General features: G+C 35.4%; 1 protein-coding gene across 1 annotated transcript; it reads right to left on the bottom strand.

The window, feature by feature from the left end:
- Nucleotides 1-616: 616 nt before the first annotated feature.
- LOC146163668 (lisH domain-containing protein ARMC9-like) lies at nt 617-17,136 on the bottom strand. The gene is made up of 18 exons (XM_083381030.1): nt 16,923-17,136; nt 16,405-16,575; nt 16,279-16,336; nt 15,898-15,995; nt 15,473-15,565; nt 14,986-15,111; nt 14,355-14,572; nt 13,791-13,925; nt 12,911-13,101; nt 11,508-11,684; nt 10,575-10,726; nt 9,310-9,440; nt 7,526-7,658; nt 5,027-5,161; nt 3,811-3,999; nt 2,821-2,948; nt 2,103-2,237; nt 617-1,582 (listed from the first exon to the last, which is right to left on the bottom strand). The coding sequence occupies exons 1-18, from the start codon at nt 17,097-17,099 to the stop codon at nt 1,375-1,377; spliced, it is 2,655 nt and encodes an 884-aa protein (XP_083237156.1). The 5' UTR covers nt 17,100-17,136; the 3' UTR covers nt 617-1,374.
- Nucleotides 17,137-22,182: the final 5,046 nt, after the last annotated feature.

Below are 22,182 nucleotides of genomic sequence, written 5' to 3' on the forward strand. Positions count from 1 at the left end.
CCCTAACTACAAGCAACGAACAATATTTGCAGAATGGGCCAGGGACGTGATTTTGTTAGTTGTGTCACCGGTACAAACTATATTATGGGGATGCACATAAAAAACATCAGATATGACGTCACAAGGTAACATCTAAACGTGACTTTATAATAGAGTAGCTTCTACTTAGGCTATAGGGATTTTTTTCCAAATGTGACATCAAATTAATTAAAATTTCTTCGTACGTTGTCTGTTCGTAAACCTAATAGCACCCCAAATTCTAAAAGCTAAGTAAAGTATAAAAAAACGCGAATTCTGGACACTTTTTGGATGGCATTTTTTTGAAAAGGCGCAAAAGGCCACCTGAAAATGTGGTCTCCTGATGTGCACAAAACATACCAAAATTTTGGGTTCTAACAGTCAACCAATAAAGACAATTTATAGTTTAAATCAATATGATAAAAATGCGCGTTAATACCTAGCTTTAAAAAGGCAGCGGAATTGTAAAATGAGACGAAATTAATGACTTCTTTTAAATAAAAAGTTTTTTTTACCGCCAAGCCATTGGCATACCTAGCAGTCATCGCTGTTAAAACTGTCAGTTAGCAGATAGTTTGTGAACAAATTTTGTACAAAATTAAAAGTGTATTTCAAATCATAGTACGTTAGAATTTGCATTCTTTACACACGACTATTTGGTATAAAAAAATCTAAAATTGTACAAAGCATAAAGTGTACAAAAAACAAGAAAACAACATACATAAAATATATACGAATAGAACATACCAACACATCGATAAAACATAGACGACACTCCAACAAATCTAAAACTAATTCCTTACAACTCCTAATTGTACTCCTTAAAAGTCTTAATAAATTTCAATCTTGCTCTGATATTCTGGTGACATCAGCTGACGCACGTATTTTAAGGCTGGCGCGAGTTGTGATTTGTTCGCCAAACTTCGAAGGTAATTAGCCACAACTTTCCTGACTGGTGTGTTTTCGTCGAATCGTGTCTGCCTCGTTTCAGGTCAAAGGTTATCAGTAAACACCAATCGCATATTACAATTTAAAAAATATTTAACAAAAATACTTTGAAATTCCTAATTGAACGACACTTTTTTCAAGCTCACTACAGTTTTTGTTCAATAAACATTTATAAACACCTTTCGTTTAAAAACAGAAGCAACAAGAGTTGCGCAGCTCTGACCAAAGGCGGAGTTTTGCAAAATGTGCACTTCTCCTTAAACCTAAGCCAGGATGGGCGTTGTTTGGCTAAAGCAATAAGAAAGATATAATTCGATTTTTTTTCTCTTTTAACGGTTTTAAAACTGCATTTGTTATGATTTCAAATTAGACAAGTCTTTCACTTACGGCTTGAAAGAGATTTCAAGCTCATTTCCGCCCTTTGCTGTCAGCAAGCGACGAACCGTAGCTACCCTTTGACCCTTTCCATGACCTCCCGGATGAGGGTCGGGACGAGGGTTCGCCGGTGGAGTAAGTGGGGTTCAGGGGGAGGTTTCGGCTCGATCGGGTCGAACTGGGCTCCGGGGTCCTCGTGATACGAGGGCGACTCTTGAAAGCCGACTTGTGCTCGCTGACCCTGGTAAAGTAAATAAGCGTGAATGCTCTCAGGGAACGCAAAAAGTAATTATAAGCTTTTCGGTAAAAAAATTAAGTCTGTTTTTATACAGTTTTGAGGTTGTTGGCTAAAAATAAAAAAGGCAGACATTGCAAATACAAGATGAAGAATGTAAGATTTGCCCGAAGTGGAAATTTTAGCATTTATTTTTTATTTCCTGTATAAAACTATCGTACAGCATTTAAGCAGCAGATTTCTCCTATTTAAGATTCGCGCTATTTATACTTTTCTGTAATCTAAACAAGTAGTTCATACGTGGCCTAGTTTTTAAGAATTTTGTAAGAACGAAAACTGTCGTACAGAAGTTAAGCAGCAGATCTTGCCAATTCAGGTTTCACGCTATTTATACTTTTCTGCAATCTAAACAAGCAGTTAAGAAGTGGCCTGCAGGTTTTCGAAAATCTGGTAAGAGCGCATGCTTTTGGGCGCAATTTAAACGCGCGACCGGCAAAAGGGGGTAAGTATCAAGAACTACTCTTACTCGGAGGGTATCTCTTTGCTCTCGGGAGGTAAGAGGTCGTTTTGCTGTGGCAGCGACACCAAGCGGTCAACTCCGGTCCTGTGTGACGCCGAACCCTCTTTCTCACGCTGCTGTTGGCGGCTCGAAGACAAAAGGCTGCGAAAGAACACAAAAAAATACTTTTTTCGACAACGTAAAAGAAAAAGCAGAAATTTAGGTGGTTCATTCTCAAAAAGTTGTCACCATTGGCGTTGGAGTTGAAGCTACAATTAAAAGGCCAGAAATAATAATAGGAAATAGTAAGATAATTCTAAGTTGGTAATCAAAATACTTTTTGGCGAAAAAAAGCTCCCGCCGAGGTAAAAACATAAACACGACTCTATACAACTTTAACTGTAAGAATATTCAAAACCAATTACTACAGGGCTTTAAAAGATTATTATAAATAAGCTAAAATAAGATGTATTTTCGTACGTCATTTATAAAGAAAAAGTTTCCGCTAAGAAATGTGAGTGACCAAATTATTTAACGTATTATTAACTGCTAATTCTCTGTTGTAGATACAGAAGTATTTTAGGAGCCACTTGAGAAATGTAAATTGCCGTTTAACCACCTGAAGATAACCATCAACCGAGTTATTAACTTCTTTACGGCAAAGGTTGTGATATAAACAAAAGTTGCGGAAGAATAACAGGAGACAGTAATTTATTCGCCGCCTGAAACTCTTTTGCTTTTAAACCTGTCTCTCGGGGTCTTGTCGACTCTTCTCGCCGAGTCTTCCCGTCTCGAAAGTAGCTTCCCTGAGTTTGGTCTGGATCCTTGGACGCTTCCGGACCGCGAGCCCTGCCACTGGGTACTGCTAACCAACTGAAATCAAGAATGTGTAACACAGTAACTAAGCAATAACCGGTAAAGGTTCAAAATTAGTCAATAATTTAGCAATAAGAAGTGATAAGGTTCGCGTGGTAAACTTCTAATTCATACCAGACTAAAATTAAACACGTGTTATGTATCCGATACCAAATGACGCCATCACTATGCCAACACGAGTAAAATAGGTGAAATTGAACGACATAAATGTATTTTTTTCCAGGTTATTAGGTCAAAACGTGCTTTAAAGTTAATAAATTTAGTGAGCTCATGTTGTTAACCTATTATATTTTCTTTAATTTTCTAACTTTCTAGGCAGAAATCGCTGCGTTAAGTTACAAATCATGCCTGAAAATTCCATATTAAGTCGGTATCGGATCGGCACCGATACCACCCTAGTATCGGACGAGTACCGATACTAACACTTGGCATCGGGTATAAACTCCAAACCGATTTTTCAGACATCCCTATTTTCTATTATCACATGGCTTTAAGAGCTCGTCTCTAGTTTGCATAATGATTATTTGACTTGTTCGACGCCTTTTCGATTTAGCATATGGCATCTTGCTTACAGCCAACAAATTAACCACTTTGAACTCAGAAAATCTTACCATAGTTAAAATAGAAAAGTGAACATACTATTTTTTTACCTAATTGTTAATAGAAGCAGTATTATTTTCTATATGGAAAAGTATTTCTATTCGACAGAGATTGTGAAAAAAAAATGATTAAAGCCCATACAGAAGTAGGTATCATTTGGAACGTTTCGAATAACTTTTTATTCATTTTCAACATAGTGTGTTGAACATAGCTTTGATATTCTTGTTACGTCTTATAGTCATTGTAACTCCAAACCTACAGTGTTTGTGGATTGCTGGAGTGAGTTGGAAAGGTCATGGGAGTTGTTGTTATAGTTGAGGCTCAGCGGCGGTACTGTGTGCTGTGATTGCTGGTAGGACGCGGATGTGCGGTGGTGACTTGGTGTGGTGGGACGCAGATGGAAGCTGGAGTCCACCGTCAGAGAGTCCATGAGACCTTTACGCGGACTCTAAAGTAAAACAGGGAGGAGGGTTTAAACGATGACTTTTTTGATTATATAGCAGTTGTTCCCAACCTTTTGGGCCGTTTTGATGGTTTGGCTGAAATCTCCACTTAAAGAAGAAACTGGTTAACATTTATGGGCTGATCAAGCGTTTTGCTTGGGGGGGTTTCATGTATTTTTTCATCAGTAACAAAAACTCATTTGACTTTACTTGGCTCCATACTGATAAGTAACATAAAAATATAATTCTTGTAAAAAGAGCAAAAAGGTGCAAATTTAGTTAGTTTTCTTTCGAAATGGGGACATAATGGTAGCCCTAACACGTCATTTCGTGTCAGATTTTATTATACCCGGAGTCTTGGTTTGAAATTATATATACTTAATTTGACATTTTTTAAAGCCAAACATGCGTTTAATTAATTTTTAATTGTTTTGCTTCGATCTTGCGCGTGTAAAGCTCATTATTTATATTTTACAAGCTACGCCTGTGGAGTTTCAAGATAATGCACTATAAATTTTAAAAGCATTTTTAGGCGAAACTTGTCTTACCCGTATCATTATTATTGAAAAAATAAATTGAAAAGTGCTGACGATATAGAAGGTTTTTTATGGCTTAATGATAAAGGTAAACATTCAAAGGGGCCATAAATATTTTTAATTAAGGAATACTTTAGTTGAAGAGAAGTAATACAGTTATTAACACCAGGCCCTCCGCCAGTTGTTAAAATAATGTTTACTACAATCAACATCGGTTATCCCCCCCAAAAAGCTAGTCCAAGAACGAAACACAGGTCTCGTAAAAAGTCACAAATACACTTCATACTACTGTTTCCAGGCAATTGATGCAAAACATTGTCAGCATGCGTTTATGTAAAATTGGGTCTAACGCACTTTAGCTAGGCTGACAAATGCCGACGCTTCCGCGACCTTTAGTAACAGTTACCAGATTGGGTATATTACCCAAATGCGTTCAAATCAAGATCACTCATTATAAACCGTGCCACATGAACACCAATGCATCTCACTGCGTCACCTGCGATTGAAAGTTCCTGGTGTTGGTGAGAATGCCAAGGTACTCGAGCCCGAGAAGTTGCTCACCGCAAGCCTCGTTCGGCCTGGCCACTATTATCTCGTCCTTGTCCAGGTCCGCCTCCATCGCATCTTGGTCCTAAAGCAAGAAACGCAATGACACGACGCTCAAACACGGATGTCCTATACCAGTGATTCTCAACCTTTTATGCCTCGTGGCCCCCTTTGAAAGGCTCTCAAACCTCGTGGCCCCCCTGCTTATAAAAAAATGTTTAGCGTTGTTTCTACGTGTATTTTTTCTTGTTTTACTTCTCCACATTAATATCAAATACATACATTAATCAACGAATAAATGCACTTAGTTTCTCCAAAATTTAACAAATCAGTTTATTTTAATTTAAGTTAACTTATTTAGTCATTACAAAGCTTTATCTTGCCAGATTATTTTTTTTGCTCTGTTTTTTTTACTGATCCAAGCCAATGTTACTACATTCGTCGAGATGATTTATGGATTTTCGGTTTATGAATTGCTATTAATTTACATAACCAACCTAGCTGAGTATTGTCCTAAAATAACCTTGAGTTACCCTCCAGCGTACTTTATTCGTTTTCCTACGAAATGTTTATTTTGCAACTTAACGCCCCTTAAGGGAATTGCGAAATCTCTGCACCTGGCATTATATATACGTTAGTTTCTCGCCCAACGGCATTTGACGGACTCTTGATGAATTATCGGCAAGAAATCAAGAAATGAAAAAAAAAAAAAAAAAAAAAATGCTGATGATATTGGATAAATATAAAGCTGCACATGTACGTAGGGTAAGGCGTAACTTTCCTCGATAAACGAATGAAAAGGATCCACGCTTCTACTTTTAACGTCTCTATACTTTTACCATTTCTGGTCTAAAACCGTTTTAGAAAACTGTGTTATAAAACATTACAAAAAAGTTTTACAGTCATAATACAAACCACAAAAATAAAGTTAACTATCCATTTTTGAAAGTGGTGACTGGTTTTGCAATACGTAGCAAGAGAGTTGTGCCCGTGGTCAGTGGCTTAGCCAGCCGAAATATGTGTGGAACTTAAATTAGTAAGAGCATTTGATTTGAAATACCACCTCTTGATGCAGAAGAAAACAAGACACGCTGAGTAGGCAAACTATAACTTAATTACCTGACACTAAAACTGTTACCTCACAGCGATTAATCGACTTTATATAAAACATAAACAAATAACTATTTACAACGAATAAGCAATAAGTAGGCCTAATGACACTACGATTAAAAGTCTATTAGTCGCTTCCGGCCAGCGAGGCTCGTTACAACTTATTAACTGCCGTATCGAACACAAATAAATATGCTAGCAAACTGTTTCGCACAGCGACTGGTCGAGTTTTAACACAATGCTTAAAATCGATTTAAAAATCAAAAACAAATGACCAAAAGTAATAAAACTACATTAAGAAGTATAAAGCAAACATAATAACTATATCGCTTGTGACGTAACAGTGCATGACAATTGAAGGTGTGGCATGCCTGTGATCGACAGTTGTGTACTGTTCATAAATGCTACAAAAAATTATTAAGAGTAAAATATATTATAATTTTTTCGAGACATGGCCCCTGTGTCCCCCTGGCTACGCCTATGCCCGTGGCCCCCCAATTACCGCTCCGTGGCCCCCCAGGGGGGCAGAGGGCCACGGTTGAGAAACCCTTCCCTATGCTATCGGAAATCGACCGGTTAAGTTGGAGTAATGGCACTATGGGCTGCCAGAAAAACGTATAAAAAAATTCAAAAACGGACTTTAAAAAAAAAGACTTTTAAAAGAAAGTTTGTAGGTTATCAAAGACCTAAATTGAATCACTGGAATTTTTTGAATATCATTCGAAAACAAAACAGTATATCTGCAATGGTCAACACAATTAAAAATCGTTTTTAAAAATGTGTTTTCACTGGCACTTTCTAAGCACCTAACTTAGCTGCAAATAAAATAAATCGACTTTTGGAAAGATACAGGGTTTTTCAAAGACGTTTTAAACGTAAATCAATTCAAAGACTTTTAAAGATTAAAAGACTTTGTAACAACCCTCTACTCGTTATATAACAGGGCGATATCGTTGCCGATCCGATACAACATTTATATAGACATTTTCGCGAAGGTCTGCGACCAAACGTAATGTTTACCACTTAAAAACTCGAATTTCTGTAATACTTAAAAATTAATAAGTGATTATCTTAAAAACAAATCATATCATGACACAACCACATGAATAACACGAATTTTTCAGGTTTAACAGTTATGGCTGTTTGACAATTGCAACAACGCTATTGGTATCGTACAGGACGGCTGTCCGATTTTTCAAAAATATCGGAAATCAAGTATCGAAGCAAAATATCGAATATTGGAACAAAATATTAAGTACCGAAACAAAATATCGAGCATCGAAACAAAATATCGAGTATCGGAGAAAAATATCGAGTATCGGACATCAAGTGTACTTACCTCATCGTCGTCTTCATCTCCCTCATCGTCGGATTCGTTGAGCGCGTCGCTGTCGTCTTCCTCCTTGTTGAGTTGCTTGATGATGAAGTCGAGCTGACGACGGAATTCCTCCGGTTCGCCCTCCATGAAGTCCCTGCAAAGCGTTTTTTTGTTTTAACAAACTCTATTTATTTTAAAAATCTGTTCTAATTTAAACTAACAAACCAAGATTAACTATAGGCCTTCATTGACCCCCTAAAGTAAGTTTAAGAACCCCTGCTTTAGGCCTATAGTAGTTGTTTGAACAGTAAGGGTTTTTTCTTCTATTAAAGACGTTTAAAGCGAGGAAATGGCGTCGAGAATTCGGGCTAAACACAAACTTGTTTTTGTTATAAGCAGGAAGAGCGTGGGCAATTTGTGCTCCAAGGCGGATTTTTGCAATCCTTTTTATTTATTACAAATCCGGATCTTAGTTTTCGGCCTAGCCGACCCTGTAATGAAATTTATGGCGCCTTTTAACCCGCTTTAAAAGTTGTACCCCTGCATTCAATTGGGTAGAAACAAATAGAAATGATGCAATTTTGACTTTATTAACTCATTTATTATTATTATATAAAACAAAAATACATAAAAACGTTACAATCATGCCAATTTCCAACACGCGGCATTTTGTTTTAACTTCAAACACCTAGATTAGTTAAAACATAAGTTTTTTTCCCTAAAATATTTACGGCACTCATTTACCCTCCTTGAAAAAGGAACAGGTTGTACGCCTGTTTTTAATTGCGTAAAAAAACGTTTTACAGGGAATTTTGACCCAGTTTTTATTCGTCAAATTGAGTAAGCCTATTAAATATTTGCATTGTTTGAAATAGGTTATTATTAGGAACTTGATATTATAACAACGATAATGCAATAATATAAAAAGAAAATTAAATTTATAAGGAATAAAATGTCGAAAAATTAAAGTTAAAAAAGTAAAGTTTTCAAACATGTTAGAGTTATTGAAAGCTTAAAACAATTTAATTTAGTAAATATAGCCTCTAGCATTTTTTAATTTGTTGCAATGTTGTTGACTAGATTAATTTAATTATTAGTAAATATTAAACGAAAAATAAACACATGAAACTTAAAATATGTAGGAATTATTAAATTATTTTAAATTCCGTATGGATATACATCCCTAAATCATTTCAGCTAATAAACCAATAACAACTGTAATTCACTACTATAAAAGGGCAAGGCCAAATCAATATCATCTCATTTTACTGTAAACTCAACGCCTAAAGATTTGCAACAAATCCCTCACGGGTTACACACAAATTAAGGAACCACTGTTGTAGTCTTTCTAACGTGGGGCCAAACAAAGCTAAGCCCAACAGTGGAAATTACGCGTAGGAAACAGTTGAAACCTAATAGCTTTGACGTAAATTGTTTAACTACTTACTCTTGTTCGCTTGTACGGTAACACACTAAGGAAATATTGGTTATCCAACTATCCAGTTGAGTATTTTAGATTCAAAAAGCTCTCCGACGGTAGACGAAAAAGGAAACGGATTTTTCTTTTAAACTTGCCAGGCATGTTTAATATTTAAGTCAGGTTGAGAACTACAGTATTTCTGACAAATTTTGCTTCTATTTTTACAACCGACTGATTCAAAATGACTGCTGCAAGCCCCATGTAAATTTAAAAAAGCAAGACAACTATCAAAATTATCTTGAAAGTTTTAAAAATAAGGGTTTGAGTAAACGTTACAGGCATAGTTTTAAGAAAAACTTAGCTTCTCCCCAAGCACTCATTTTACCTTAACAAGGACTCCAAACCCATTTCGTGGGCTTCTTGCCGCACTTGTGGGTTGCTCAACACGCTGTAGAGAGCCCCGTTCACGTAAGGTCGAATCTCGAGGTTGTCGTGGGACAGCAAATCACTGAGCACCTGAAACATTCGACGTTGGAAAGGCAGCTTGTGAGATTTTTTACCAAAATATGTTTTACAATCTAAAAACCAAAAAAAAGCACAACGCCTTTTGGGGAAGTGCTGTAAGCTACTTGAAGGCTTGAAGGCAGCCAACAAGTTATGCATAGGGAGACATACTAAATACCCTAAAACGTAAAGGCTAAAATATATGAGTAAACAGCGGGCACTTTAAGTTCACAAAACTTTCGGTTGTAAATCAAAATTATCAGCAAAAGTAATTAGCGATTTTTTAGCAGTTTAAGACGCCCTAAACAACCAAAGGATACAAAGACACAGACAATTTTTTTATTGTGACAATGTGGTTTACAGTATTGGTATATAAACAGCAATTAAGGGGGGAAACGCTTGACACTCTAGTCCAGTGTTTTCTCAACCCCCTTTTTTTACGGCGCACCTAGAGACATTTTGCGGCGAAAATAGGACTAATACCTAATAGTCGCAATAATGACGAAATCGGAATCAGACCTAAATGGCCCAAATAAGGCCTATACAACCTTTTATCTAACCCCAAACCCCACCTATAACTATCACTAACTCTTTGCGTCCCTTCTCTTATAAGTGATGCTTGAATTGCTTCTCAGTCACATTAACTGAAGATGACACAAGCTCGTATAGAAATGTCTTAATCAAGATGATATCGATCTACTCGACCCTTTTGGCTTTGCAATTTATTATCAAGCTAAAAAATACATGTTTTATATATTCAATTATTTTTTATTTTGCTCGCGGCGCACCTGGCAGCCTTCCATGGCGCACCGGTTGAGAAGCGCTGCTCTAGTCTAATCTAACTTATGTAAGACTGTTTTAACCTAAACAAAACTAATGAAGTTTTTCAACGGTCATTGAAGTTTTTCAACGGTCACGTAAAAATATGGTCTAGTCATAGTGGCTTTTCAACTGGTGTCCGTGAGGAAAATAAAAAGCTAAGGCTAAAATATCTTAGTAAACGTTTCACAAAAGTTTCTGATGTAAATCCAAATCACAAGTAAAATCAGTTAGCGATTTTAGCAGTTCAATACAAACTTAACAAGCTAACAAATCAATTTATTTGGCCTCACGTTTAATACTAAAAAGGCAAAAAAATGTCATTACTTTTAAAACTTTTCCTGCGTCCTCTCCACACTTCAGCTTTCCTAAACTGCGGAGACAAAGGTTCATGAGGAGAGCCACGGCGTACTCGAGCATATAATCCGACAATGTGTCCTGCTCTTCCAGAATTGTCACCAACCAATGAATCAAGTTGCCTGAGTATTAAAGAAAAAACACAGGCGAAATTATAATTCCTTGACCAACAGGGATGGTCGATTTGCATATATTAGAAAGAGTGTTAAAAACAGACAAAGAGAAATTAGCAAATTGTAACTACATAATTTCCAAACACGCAACCACATACCATTTACCATTAAAGAGTCACGTTAACGTGTTGGTTAGCAAAAAGTCGCAATTTTTTTGAGAAAATATTTTTTTTTAATCAAAAAACATGCAACGCAGTAACCGCCATAAATGTTATATTGATTTCTCTTATATGGAAAAATAATCAAGTTGTAGCTATTATGCTATCGATCATACTTTCAGCATGACTTTTAGTTCGAATCGGCATTCTCGGGAAACTCCGACAAAAGTCGTTATGCAATCTGGTCACTCTCCGCCAAGATGTTAAACTATATATTGTTTTTCAGTCACACATTATTGCAGGATTTTGGCGTTCGATTTAGGCCCGTTTACACTACAGCTGCGCAGAGCTGGTCGTGAAATTATTTACACTACAGCTGAGGTGAGCTGGGCGTGAAATTGCGTTTGTAGTATTAACAAGGCAAGATCACTTTCACGCTTCGATGGCAGTCGAGCAAAGCGTGAAAATGGGAGCTTGAGTTTAGCAAAGCGTGAAACGCTCGCCACAATAGAAATTAAATGCAAATTACGCTTTGCTCAGCTCAGTGTAGCTGTAGTGTAAACGGGCCTTTAGGGCAAAAAATGTGCTATTTTTCGTGGCTGAGTTATTGAATGCAAAGGGCAGAACCGTACCTTGTATCATGACAGTTTGGAGGGGCCTTCTGAGACTGAGCTTCTGTAAGCAGCCTAGTAGGTGCTCTTCGAACACGTGGTCGACGGCAGTGCGGTCGCTTGCTACACCGCGATTCCTCCACAGAAACTGCTGCAGCTTCCCCACGTCGTCCGGTTTAAGGCACAGGTAGGCTCGGCCTGCAAAAAGTAAATTTGGATTTAGTTATGACGAACGTACATTAAAAAGAACGAAGCTAGGGTATGGCTGGCACAAAAAGTAATGCGAAGTGAATACCTAGGATTACACAGTTTTTAGTTGTCACTGAATTTTACTTAATTTAGAAAAAAATATTTATTTTAACATTTTTAGGTTTATTTATTTTTAATTTCAATTTTTCTGTTAATTTGATTTACCCATTTGTTGCAGTCTTGCAACATCTTTAGCCGTTAGTAATTACTCAAGGAATACTAAATTAACACACAGTACCCCGACGGGTTATAAACATTCGTGCATTTCATAGGCGCCGGTTACCGCGATATTACCTCGCGATTCTGTGTATCACTATAGCATTGAAGGTCACGAGAGGATTGTGAAATTGAGGCAAAATTGTTTGATTATGTTTCGTTATTGTTTCAGTAGAGATAAGTTTTTGTTCGAGAATGTTATAGATTGTTAGCGTTTTGTCTCTTTGTATTAATGCAGTTTTGAAGATATATTCTATGATAGGTAAAGTGTTATGTAAAATTATTTGATTAGTTGTTGATTGTTCAGTCGCTAATGCATGTAAATTATCGTTATTTGCAAGCTCGTTGTTGTGTGCATAATTAATAATGCTAATTACCTTTTTTGGTATTTTTGAGAATCAGGCAGATATTCTTACTAAGGCAGAACATTAGCGCTAAGATACAAATAATCAGAGCTCACGCTAAATTGTTGTTACAAGTCGTAAAACTATTGTTACCATTTACCTGTTATTACTTTTCTGTTGATTTAGTAAACATTTTTAACTCTTTTACGAAATAACTAAACTAAGTTGCAATGTACTCCTTGCCTAAAATTTAGAACCAGAACTTATTTGTCATTTCCATAAAATCAATACACATTTAATACGAATACTTTTTTTACGCAAGACAACCTAAAAAACACTCGTTGAATGAGATTAACTAAAAATGCCTTGTTTACCTTATTATTTTTACAATGCCATTAAGTTTTCATGTTTTAAAATAGATGAATTTTACATAAGTAGAGACAGAAAAGTTTTAATTTTACACAAAATTCAAAAAGTGTGTATTGGCCTGTAGTAAGGCAAAAATAATCAAGCCTATTTAGGTAATTTTTTTTATAAATCATAAAGTTTTAAGTCTATTGAAAAGTTTGCAATCATTAAACACGCAATACCATTCCCGATATACGACTACAGCACCTTGTTGCAGTGACGACATTGCATTGTAAAGTCTTGCAACGTACTGTCGAACCGCACTGTCGCTGGATTCGAAAAGTGACAGCATGTGGAAATAGTCCCCAGTGTTGGATTGTATGCTACTGGTGCAATTGAACAGGTCGTTATCAATAAATGCCATCAGAACTGTGTCACGCTGGTCACCAGGTGAAGATCTACAACACAGGACTAGGATTGGTGACTTACAAGTTTGCAGTGGCAAATCTGACAGCAGTTACAGAATTGGCATCAGACAGGACCGGACAGTCATAGTTTTTGGGGTGTGGGACTCTCCAGAACAAAATTGAGGTTAAATAATAAAAATATAATAGGATTCAATATTGCGGATTCGTTATTCTAGATTTACAACACAGGACTAGGATTGGCGCCCTACACTTTTTGCAGTACAAAGTGTGACAGCAATTGCAGAAATGGCATCAGACGTACTGAACAGTCATAGTTTTTTGGGGGCATTGGATTAAAAATAAAACAGAAAGTATCCTCTATCCATATTTGACATTTTAGTGCAGCAATAATATTTATGCGGTATTTGTACGAGAAACTCATTTTGTTAATGATATCTTTTTCAAGGTGTAGAAATTAAAAATTATAATATAGTAGTACAATATAAAGGGCATTTTAACAATTTAACACATTTATTGATTTACATATACCTAAAAAGATTATTGCGAGATAAAATTTTGTATACAAAAAATGAAAAAATATGAAGAAGTGTGTTTTATTAGAAGCAGTTCCAAATAACTTCTCTTTCAGTTAAAACAAATGAATTCACCAAATGGCAAAAAAAGCGGCACGGCAAGAAATGTTCATTGCAACAAAAAATATGACGGCAAGAAAACGATACCTTGTAAGTCTCCAACGAAGAGCTTGCAGGAGAAGTGCCTTGATGCGATCAGACCCATCTCTCAGGTGCTTTTTGATCTTGGTATAATCAAGAGATGGCAAGAGTGGTGTGTCATCATTGATGAATTGCACGCTGCTGTAAGTGTGAAGGAAGAGGTCAATGTTTTACTGGATCGCCACAATTATCTTGATAAATATTCCTACATTGTACAACTGGGGAATCTTGTTTGGGTGCTTGATCACATCTCACCCAATAAAATCAAAAGTTTTACCACAAACATGTATCTTTTTCGCTTTAGCGCGAATGATTCACCCAACAGTCTTATTTTCACTTTGCATATAAGTGCACGAGTTGGTGGATAAACAGCATGTCAAACCAAATTTTGAACACCTGTTTATTTCTATCATAACAAGTTTTTAAAAAAGCCAATACTTATATAATTACAAAAAAAGGAAATTCAATAAAAATGCTTGACTGACTAAACAATTAATGTATTTTTTATAAAAAAAAACAGAAAAACACTGATAATGAAGAGAATATAAGATGCAGAATATCAGACCACACCTGTCAGGAACAATGGATGCCCTCAGCATGGAGGAGGCAGTACCAGGCCTTGTAAAATCGACACTGTTGGCATTCAGACTGGCTCCTACTGCTCTACCACTGAACAAACGTGCACAAACTTTCTGCAGGTATTCCGCTGTGACCATTCGGCCGTGAACAGTCTGCTCGAGAGAGTCTACAAGCTCCGCAGTAATACTTATAAGTGTGTGGTAGTCGGCCTGAAAAAAGAAAGATTTGTACTAGGCAAATGGACTTCTACACTAAATGTGCTAACTATTTGAAGTAACAAAAAAAAGTAAAAAAAAAAAATGAAGTGCATAAACCCTACACACAGAGTCAGATGCATAAGATTTAAGTTTTTTAGGATGTATGTCCTCCAACAGTGTTTCAACTTTTAACAAATGTGCAAAAATACCTTGGATTTGCATTCTAATGAATTTCCTTGACTCAATTAAAATATAAAAGCCATAATATATATTCAATAAAATCTACATTTAAAAGTTTACAGATGTTTCAGCAATACTTCATGTCATCATCAGTGTAAAAACTTAGATTTTTAACTTGACTTAGATTTTTTTAACTTAAATTTTATATATATATATACTAAAAAACAAGTAAGCTATTAAGTTACCTGGAGCTTGTTAAAGCGTTTCATGTAGGCGCTGCACCTTTTCTCCGCCTGTATAAGATGTTGCTGAAGTGTTTTGGTTGTCTGCTCTGATGCATCCTCCGCAACAGACAGTCGCCCCCTGTTTTTCTGTGCAAAACAACGCTTTTATTGGGTTAATAAACAAGTGGTTCTCAAAATTTTATTTTTTTTTGTGGATGCCTCCTGTTGCCCTTGCTTATCTCAGAACATACTAAACAATAAATGTCAAAAAACATGACATCAAATTTCAAAAAAATAAAAAAATCTGATTAGTTTAAACAGAATTTAAAATTTACCAAATCAAATTCAGTTTACGTAGCTATAGTTAGTATTGTTAATAGTTGGGAGAGACTTGAGAAAATCTGGAATAGGCCCTTGGGATTTTGTGCTAAAACCATACATGCAACCAAATTTACTTCAAGAAAATTTTGGCGAAGAAAATAATGCAAAATAAATATAACTAACTGACCAGAAAGGTGAGGAGCAGTGGTGGATCAGCAGCACTCAGAGCTGCACTTAAAAACTTGTCGACTCTCGAGCGAAGATCTGGAACCCAGTATGTCTGCAAATAAAACAAACCTACTCAACACAAGAAACTAGCATCATTTTGTTTATTCTAAAATAAATTTATCACAAAACACTTTTGAGATTTATAAGCAATAAAAAACAGACAGGTTGTTAGATTTAAATTGTAGCTTTACAAGGAAAATCTTGACAGTTTTATCCTAAACTGTGTTTTTTGTTTGTCAAATATATTCGTTAAATACAATGAGGTTGGTTTTGCAGCAGCCATCCACTTGATTACCAGTACTAAAAATATTGAACATTTGACATGCATACGCCAGAAAGAGATACGGTGGGCCTGAAATTGGGCAAAATTTTTGCACAACTTACTGAGAACAACTCTTTAAAAGATGGGTGTTGTGTTGGGTTCGGTACGAATGGCAGTGCATAAAACGGAAGAAATTCAGTTGTCTGACTAAGTTCAGAACCTTAATAAAAAAATTGCTTTTAAATTAGACAAAGTCAACATAAAGTGTTACAAATATTCAAATATGCTTTTTTTAGAGTAAACAAAAATGGAAATATATACAGTGTTAAGTAATTTGTGAAATTGATTTTCAACAGTCAATGACAATGTGTGTTTAGGGTAAAGATACCCAGGCATTAGTTAAAACAATATTTGTTGTTTTAATCCTGTTAAGCTTGTTAGTAGGTTAAAATAAAATATGTTAGCTTCTATTCCCTCTATAATCAATTATTATAAAATTATACCTTTTGTTTCCAAATACTTTTTGAAGTGTTGCATAGCATAATCATATTCCGGTGAGCCCTGTTTACAACAAAAGTTAAAACATTTTTATAAAATATATATTGACTTAAATTAGGCCTTATTCTTACTGTTTGAACTGAACCAACTCGGATTGGGTACACCGCAAAATGGATTTGAATGTAGAATTCAAGTCTTTGGCAAGTTTGGTCCTTAGACCTTATTTCAAGAGGAACATTATCTTCCCAAAGTCTCCAAAAGTTGACCACATTTCCACTGTCAAACTCCAGTAAAATGGTATTCTGTAAAAAGGTCAATAAAAAACACTTTTGTGTTGTTAAATTTTGATAATCTCACCATTGCTAATAAAAAGAACATCTACTGTATAACCAAACAATCACATGGCTTAAAAAATCTGTTTTGTACAAGTAACAAAAATGTTTCTTCCCAAAAATTTAAACTATGATGTTTTTAAAATTTATAGTTTTAGACCTGATGTTTTATTTAGAAAACATGATAAATTTAGGGTTTTAAAATCATTGTGAAAATTACATAGTGCCTTAAACCAAATAACAGGCTGTACACAATTTAGACATAAACATGTAACACTATCATTGAGTTTTGATTTATATTTGCCAATGAAACAAACCTGTGCGGTTAATTTAGAACCATCACTCTGAGACTTTGATCCTTGAGGAATGGATTTTCCCTTATCATTGCATTCTGAGTGCAAAGTGTAAACCGTTTTGTCTAAGCCAGCAAAGTCAAGATATTCATATACAAGGGCATTGAGTTCAGCTTCATACAAAGCTAATTCAGATGACATTTTTAATGTTGTAATTAGGTGTATACGTTGAACCTGCTAAAACAAACCAATGGAAGACAAATTAAGTGGTTATTCGCATAATAATTAAAAAAACATTTCTAGAATGGCTATCAACTTTGATGGGAGACTTACATCCAGAAATTCTTGTTAGGCATATTAATTTTGTTAGGCATATTAAATCTGATTTTTGCAACTTAAGGCTAGTGGTTCAGGTGGTATGCAATATCATAATTAAACTCTTTTAAAGTGATATGCAGTTAGTTCTTAAGTTTTTTGGGACATGAACTCTCTTCTAAATCAAACTAAAACATAAAGTCTTTTTAAATTTCATCTTGAGGAATAGAAAGGAGCACTATTTACAGTGAATTGGCGAGAATTAAAGGGAACACTTTTGAAAACTATCTGATACAACAAAAAACAGAAATATTTCTAATCTTTATTTTTTACTGAAAACATTTTTCTTTGGAGTTTGCAACTGATAGTGCTTCCTCAATGGCTATCATAAAATCGGTGTTTCCAGTCTTTACAAGAGTCATATATGCTCACTGACTCACTGTTACATACTAACGTTTGCTCATATCAGCATGCCTAAACTAAATCTTTAAATGAATGTATTTTGTTGTCAGTGTTCAAAATACAATTCTTTGCAAGTCTTTAAGATTACCTTGGTTCTGATCACAAAATAAAAAAAAACAATTCTCTTATGGATTTCTTGCCAAATATTTTCCAACTCGCAACAACATCTACTTGTAATTCCAAGGACCAGCCCTAATTTAGATTTAGTAGCCAAACAAGCGGTATTTATTCACATGCAAATGAACATAAAACTTTAAGCTAGTAAGCGGCAAGAAAAAGGTTAATAAGAAACATTGCTCAATAAGGAAGATTTTAACTCCGTTTGGAAATAGGGAAGTGTAAGTAAAAAAAAACGATCCATAGAACCCCAATTTTAAGGTATTTAAATCTAATTTTAGTGTTTATATCAGGCAATTGGAACCACTAAATTCTTAGTTATACCACGGGAGGTTGCGTTAAATTGTACATTCCAAAGTGGAAAGTTTGGATAAGAGTGTTGCTGTGACAAAAGTCTGTAGTCGTGAAAGTTGGTCAAGGTCAGCATTAGGCCTATTTAAGGGTCAGGCTGATTAGCCATGGTTTTTATTATTTGGTAGTAAGTTGTGTTCATTGCTAATAATAATGCTTGGTCCACCTTAACCCAAACGCTAACCCTAACCGAAATATTGCGCATTGTGGTAGGATTCCAGACCGGCGCCGATTTTTTTAAATTTTTGGATTCGTTAAATCCTGTAGATTCTATAGATCTAGATTACTTTGGAATTGTACTTTCATCCCTATTGGAGGCCATGCAAAGTTTTATTTTATTTCGATGATTTTATTTTATTTATGCCAATTTTGATATTAAACCAACGTATATAACTTAATTAACATACGTCGTGTTTAAAGGAGCTGTTTTCTTAGATCGAAATCCTAATTTAAACCTTTGGTATTTATCGCGTTACGCATGAATGATTTAACGCGAAGCTAGTCGCGGTTCGTCAGGCTGTTGTCAAGCCACGGAAAAATTATAAAACCAAAAGGGGTAATATGTATCTTGGAAATCAGGTGGCACTGTTTGACGACAAAATTGTTTTTTAATTATTGACAACGTTTCGAACTACCGTACATCAGGTCAAATTATAGTTTTTTAAAAATTGACCTGATGAAGCACAGTTGACAGTTGAGCGAACTTATCTGAATATTTAAAAAGATGTCGTAAAAAATGGTACTGTAATATATTTCGTTCCGATATAGGTTAAATCGGAAAGTATTTAAATCGGAGAGTAATGTTGCCTGATTTGAGTTCAATCAGAAAAATAGTTTGTCCTTGAAAAAACGGTGTCCGTAATTTTTTTTTTCGAATTTTTTTCCGTATGAACAAAATGATTTTTTAATTGTATATCTCGCAAGTCATGTTTTCAGCTTCCACAAGGACCGTATACTTTAAAAGTTTTATTTTTTTTAATATTAGCTATTTCACCTAGTTTTAGCGAATACAAAGTGGGTTAACACAGGGGTCCGCAAAAGCCTTATTAATAGAGGCCTGTATTTTGTGCTTGTTATTAGAGGCCTATATTTTAAGTTTTCTAATTGTTTCCATTAGTACACTGAATTGTATACAAGAGAGCCGTCTTACTTTGAGCGCGACTAAAATTGTTACGCGAAATATATACACTGGAGCCCCGTAAAAAGTCGTGAGTGTTCGTTCGATCCAGGTGATGGCAAAGAGCGCTTGCAATCCAACACCATTTTGGACATTACCACACCAAACTGATCTGCTTACCGCAATCTTGGTATACGTTTTTAAAAAAACTCTCTTTCATTATTTTATCCCGTTTCTGTAACCAAAGCGTCGTAACACGTTGTTCGCTTTGTTACATCGTGTATAAACACAGGCCGGGTCCGGCCCTCCAGTGAAAATCATCCTGCCCGCAAACTCTTTCACAAACTGTACACAAGGCCAGCATGCTTAATATTTTTAACTGTTTTAACTATACAAAATTGCACAATTGCCAATTTAAACATTTGTTTTCGCGCTACGCCCGTTGCTTCCTTGTTGTAGTGTAACTAGGCTCATTTTCACTGCATCAAACATTTGGGTTTGTCCCTGATTAAGAGTTATTATATTAAAGTGTTTAAAGGCCACACGTTTTTATAAAAAATTGTTAGCGGAAATTTAATACGGCCCGCCGAAAAAAAGTTGAGTTTGGCCTGGTCCGCGACTTGGTAAAGGTGTCGACCTCTGTCTTAAAAATTATATTTCCCTCTGAAAAATCCTTAGATGTGAGCCTTATAATGTTGAGTTTCCTAAAACGATTGCTATGAGACGTCGGGCATTTTTATTGATTCGCCCAAAAAATCATTACACACCTTGCCGGTAATTATTGCACTAAGAAAGCGCAATAGCGGACGCGGGTTGAAAGGGTTATGGCCGGGAATTGGTGGGGCTGCATGCCTGCAACCCATATTGCTAAATCATATTTGTCATCCGAATGAGATATTAAAAGTATAGTAAAACTCAAGGCTTCTTTTCATTTGTGTTACAGAAATATTTCTTTTTAAAAATACATAACATATAGATCTGTCTTAATGATTAGAAACACAATAAATTACAGTTTTTTAGCAAAGCTATTTTATTAAAAAAATTCGAAGTATTTGGGTCGCGAAACCTCGGTACTAGCAATTTTGGGTCGCGCCAAAAAGTATTTGCGGACCCCTGGGTTAACACAACAAAATAGATCACTTAATTGTTTTAAACAATAAATCTTCCTTTAATCAAAAGTTTGTTACCAAACAAATATATGTCCATGTCATACACTGAGGTAGATACGTTTTTTGACTAATACTGTGATCGACACTAAAATCGTCACTTATTTGGCTTTTCAAAAATTACTATCAATAAATACATCGACACTAGGCGTCACGTTGCAGGAAAACCTTATTGTGCGTAACCTTTGACGTCACAATTGTCGGTAAGATGTTTGAATTCAATATTTGATAACCCGCGCCCAATACTACGTTTTATATCGATAATTTATAAATTCTACTACTTTTACTACGATTAATTTCCCAATACTACGATTTTATGACAAGATGCCGAAAAAAAAAAAAATATTTTTTGCTTCTGGTGTGCCTTGCAATACTGGGCGCATACCATTCGAGTAATGCTTTTACTCGGAAATGATACTCAAAACAACCAGCAACGAAGACATTTTTTAGAATGAATACGGCTGTTGCGGAAATCGTTCATTTAGCACAGGAAAAAGCGGTTTGCTGTTCGATTGTTTTGCAAACATGTTAAACCAGCACTAGTTGAATGGATGCCTACTATAAGAGAAACGTTTTGTGTGAGATAATAATCAATTAAATATAGCAGCTTGGAGTCGTGCGTACAGCGTTTAGTTTTCAAATTAAAAAGAGACGGCTTTTCTGGAGTATATACATTTTATACACAGATCTGTAATGCAGCTCGAATATGAACCAGAAAGCCAAATATACCGAATAAACCGACGTTATCTAAGGCTTCTAAGCCTTCTAAAGTAGACGTTTCGATAAGTACTAATGCAGAGGTGTCCAACTCAAACATGCCGGCGTGCCAATTTTTATCCTATAACCTCTTACCGTGCCAAAGTTTAGTAATTAATTCTTTCTAATAATAAAAGCGTTTTTTTTCCCTTCTAATAATGAAAACGTGTAGCAGCAGTGCGCATTACTGCATCTAAATGTCCGTCGGTGAGCTGACTTTTGCTTCTTGTTTCTTCACACCAAACTTTATAATTTTGTGAATGCTAGCCTCCACTACAATATAATGTTATAGTATTAAAAGTAATTGTTAGTTGTCGTAATTGCAGCGATTATTTTATATTGTGAATAAACAATGGCAATTTACCGCTTAAAAAAATTAAGTATTTTTTTGAATATTGGCTGAATAGCAAAATAAGTAATTTAGGGGGGCTTGCGTGCCATTTTTTTATTAGGTCGCGTGCCACATTTGGCATGCGTGCCGCTTGTTGGACACCCCTGTACTAACGTATAATTGTATCATAATAATCAGTTAGAACAACTAACTAACTGGAGATGGTTCAAGTATGTTTTGCACTCAACATAGGCGGCTTTTCTTAAGTTTTCTGTTTTGTTAAAAATGTAACGCCCATTGCATTGAAAACCAACCAGGTTTGCTACATGAACCACAACACAGACTTGGACAACTAGAGAATTCTAGTTTTCTAATTCTTTGAATTAGAGCAAAATGCGGCTAATTCTACTTCTAATCTAATTTGTGAATTGCTTGTTTGCTCTAATTCTAGTTCTAATCTAATTCGGATTTTTACCGAAAATGCCACTTTGTCCAACGGCATTTTTAGTCTCTCAGTTAAAACACAGAATTTCAATTTAGATTCTTTGGTTTGAACGACTTGTATGTAATTTTTACTGTCTAAAAAGCATAAAAATTAGCACACACATTTTTACCATTCGCGTTCTTATAAGAATAAATTACGATTAAATCAAATTGATTGTAAATAAT

Source organism: Ascidiella aspersa, chromosome 2, assembly GCF_963924565.1.
Source record: "Ascidiella aspersa chromosome 2, kaAscAspe10.2, whole genome shotgun sequence".
NCBI classification, from domain to species: Eukaryota; Metazoa; Chordata; class Ascidiacea; order Phlebobranchia; family Ascidiidae; genus Ascidiella; species Ascidiella aspersa.

Coding starts and splice junctions, on each gene's coding strand:
- LOC146163668 (XM_083381030.1), bottom strand. CDS start 17,099: ATGTCATCTGAATTAGCTTTGTATGAAGCTGAACTCAATGCCCTTGTA. Junction 15,566..15,897: donor CTTTTAAAGAGTTGTTCTCA/GTAAGTTGTGCA, acceptor TTTTATTTGCAG/ACATACTGGGTTCCAGATCT. Junction 5,162..7,525: donor GAGATGAAGACGACGATGAG/GTAAGTACACTT, acceptor TTCTTGCTTTAG/GACCAAGATGCGATGGAGGC.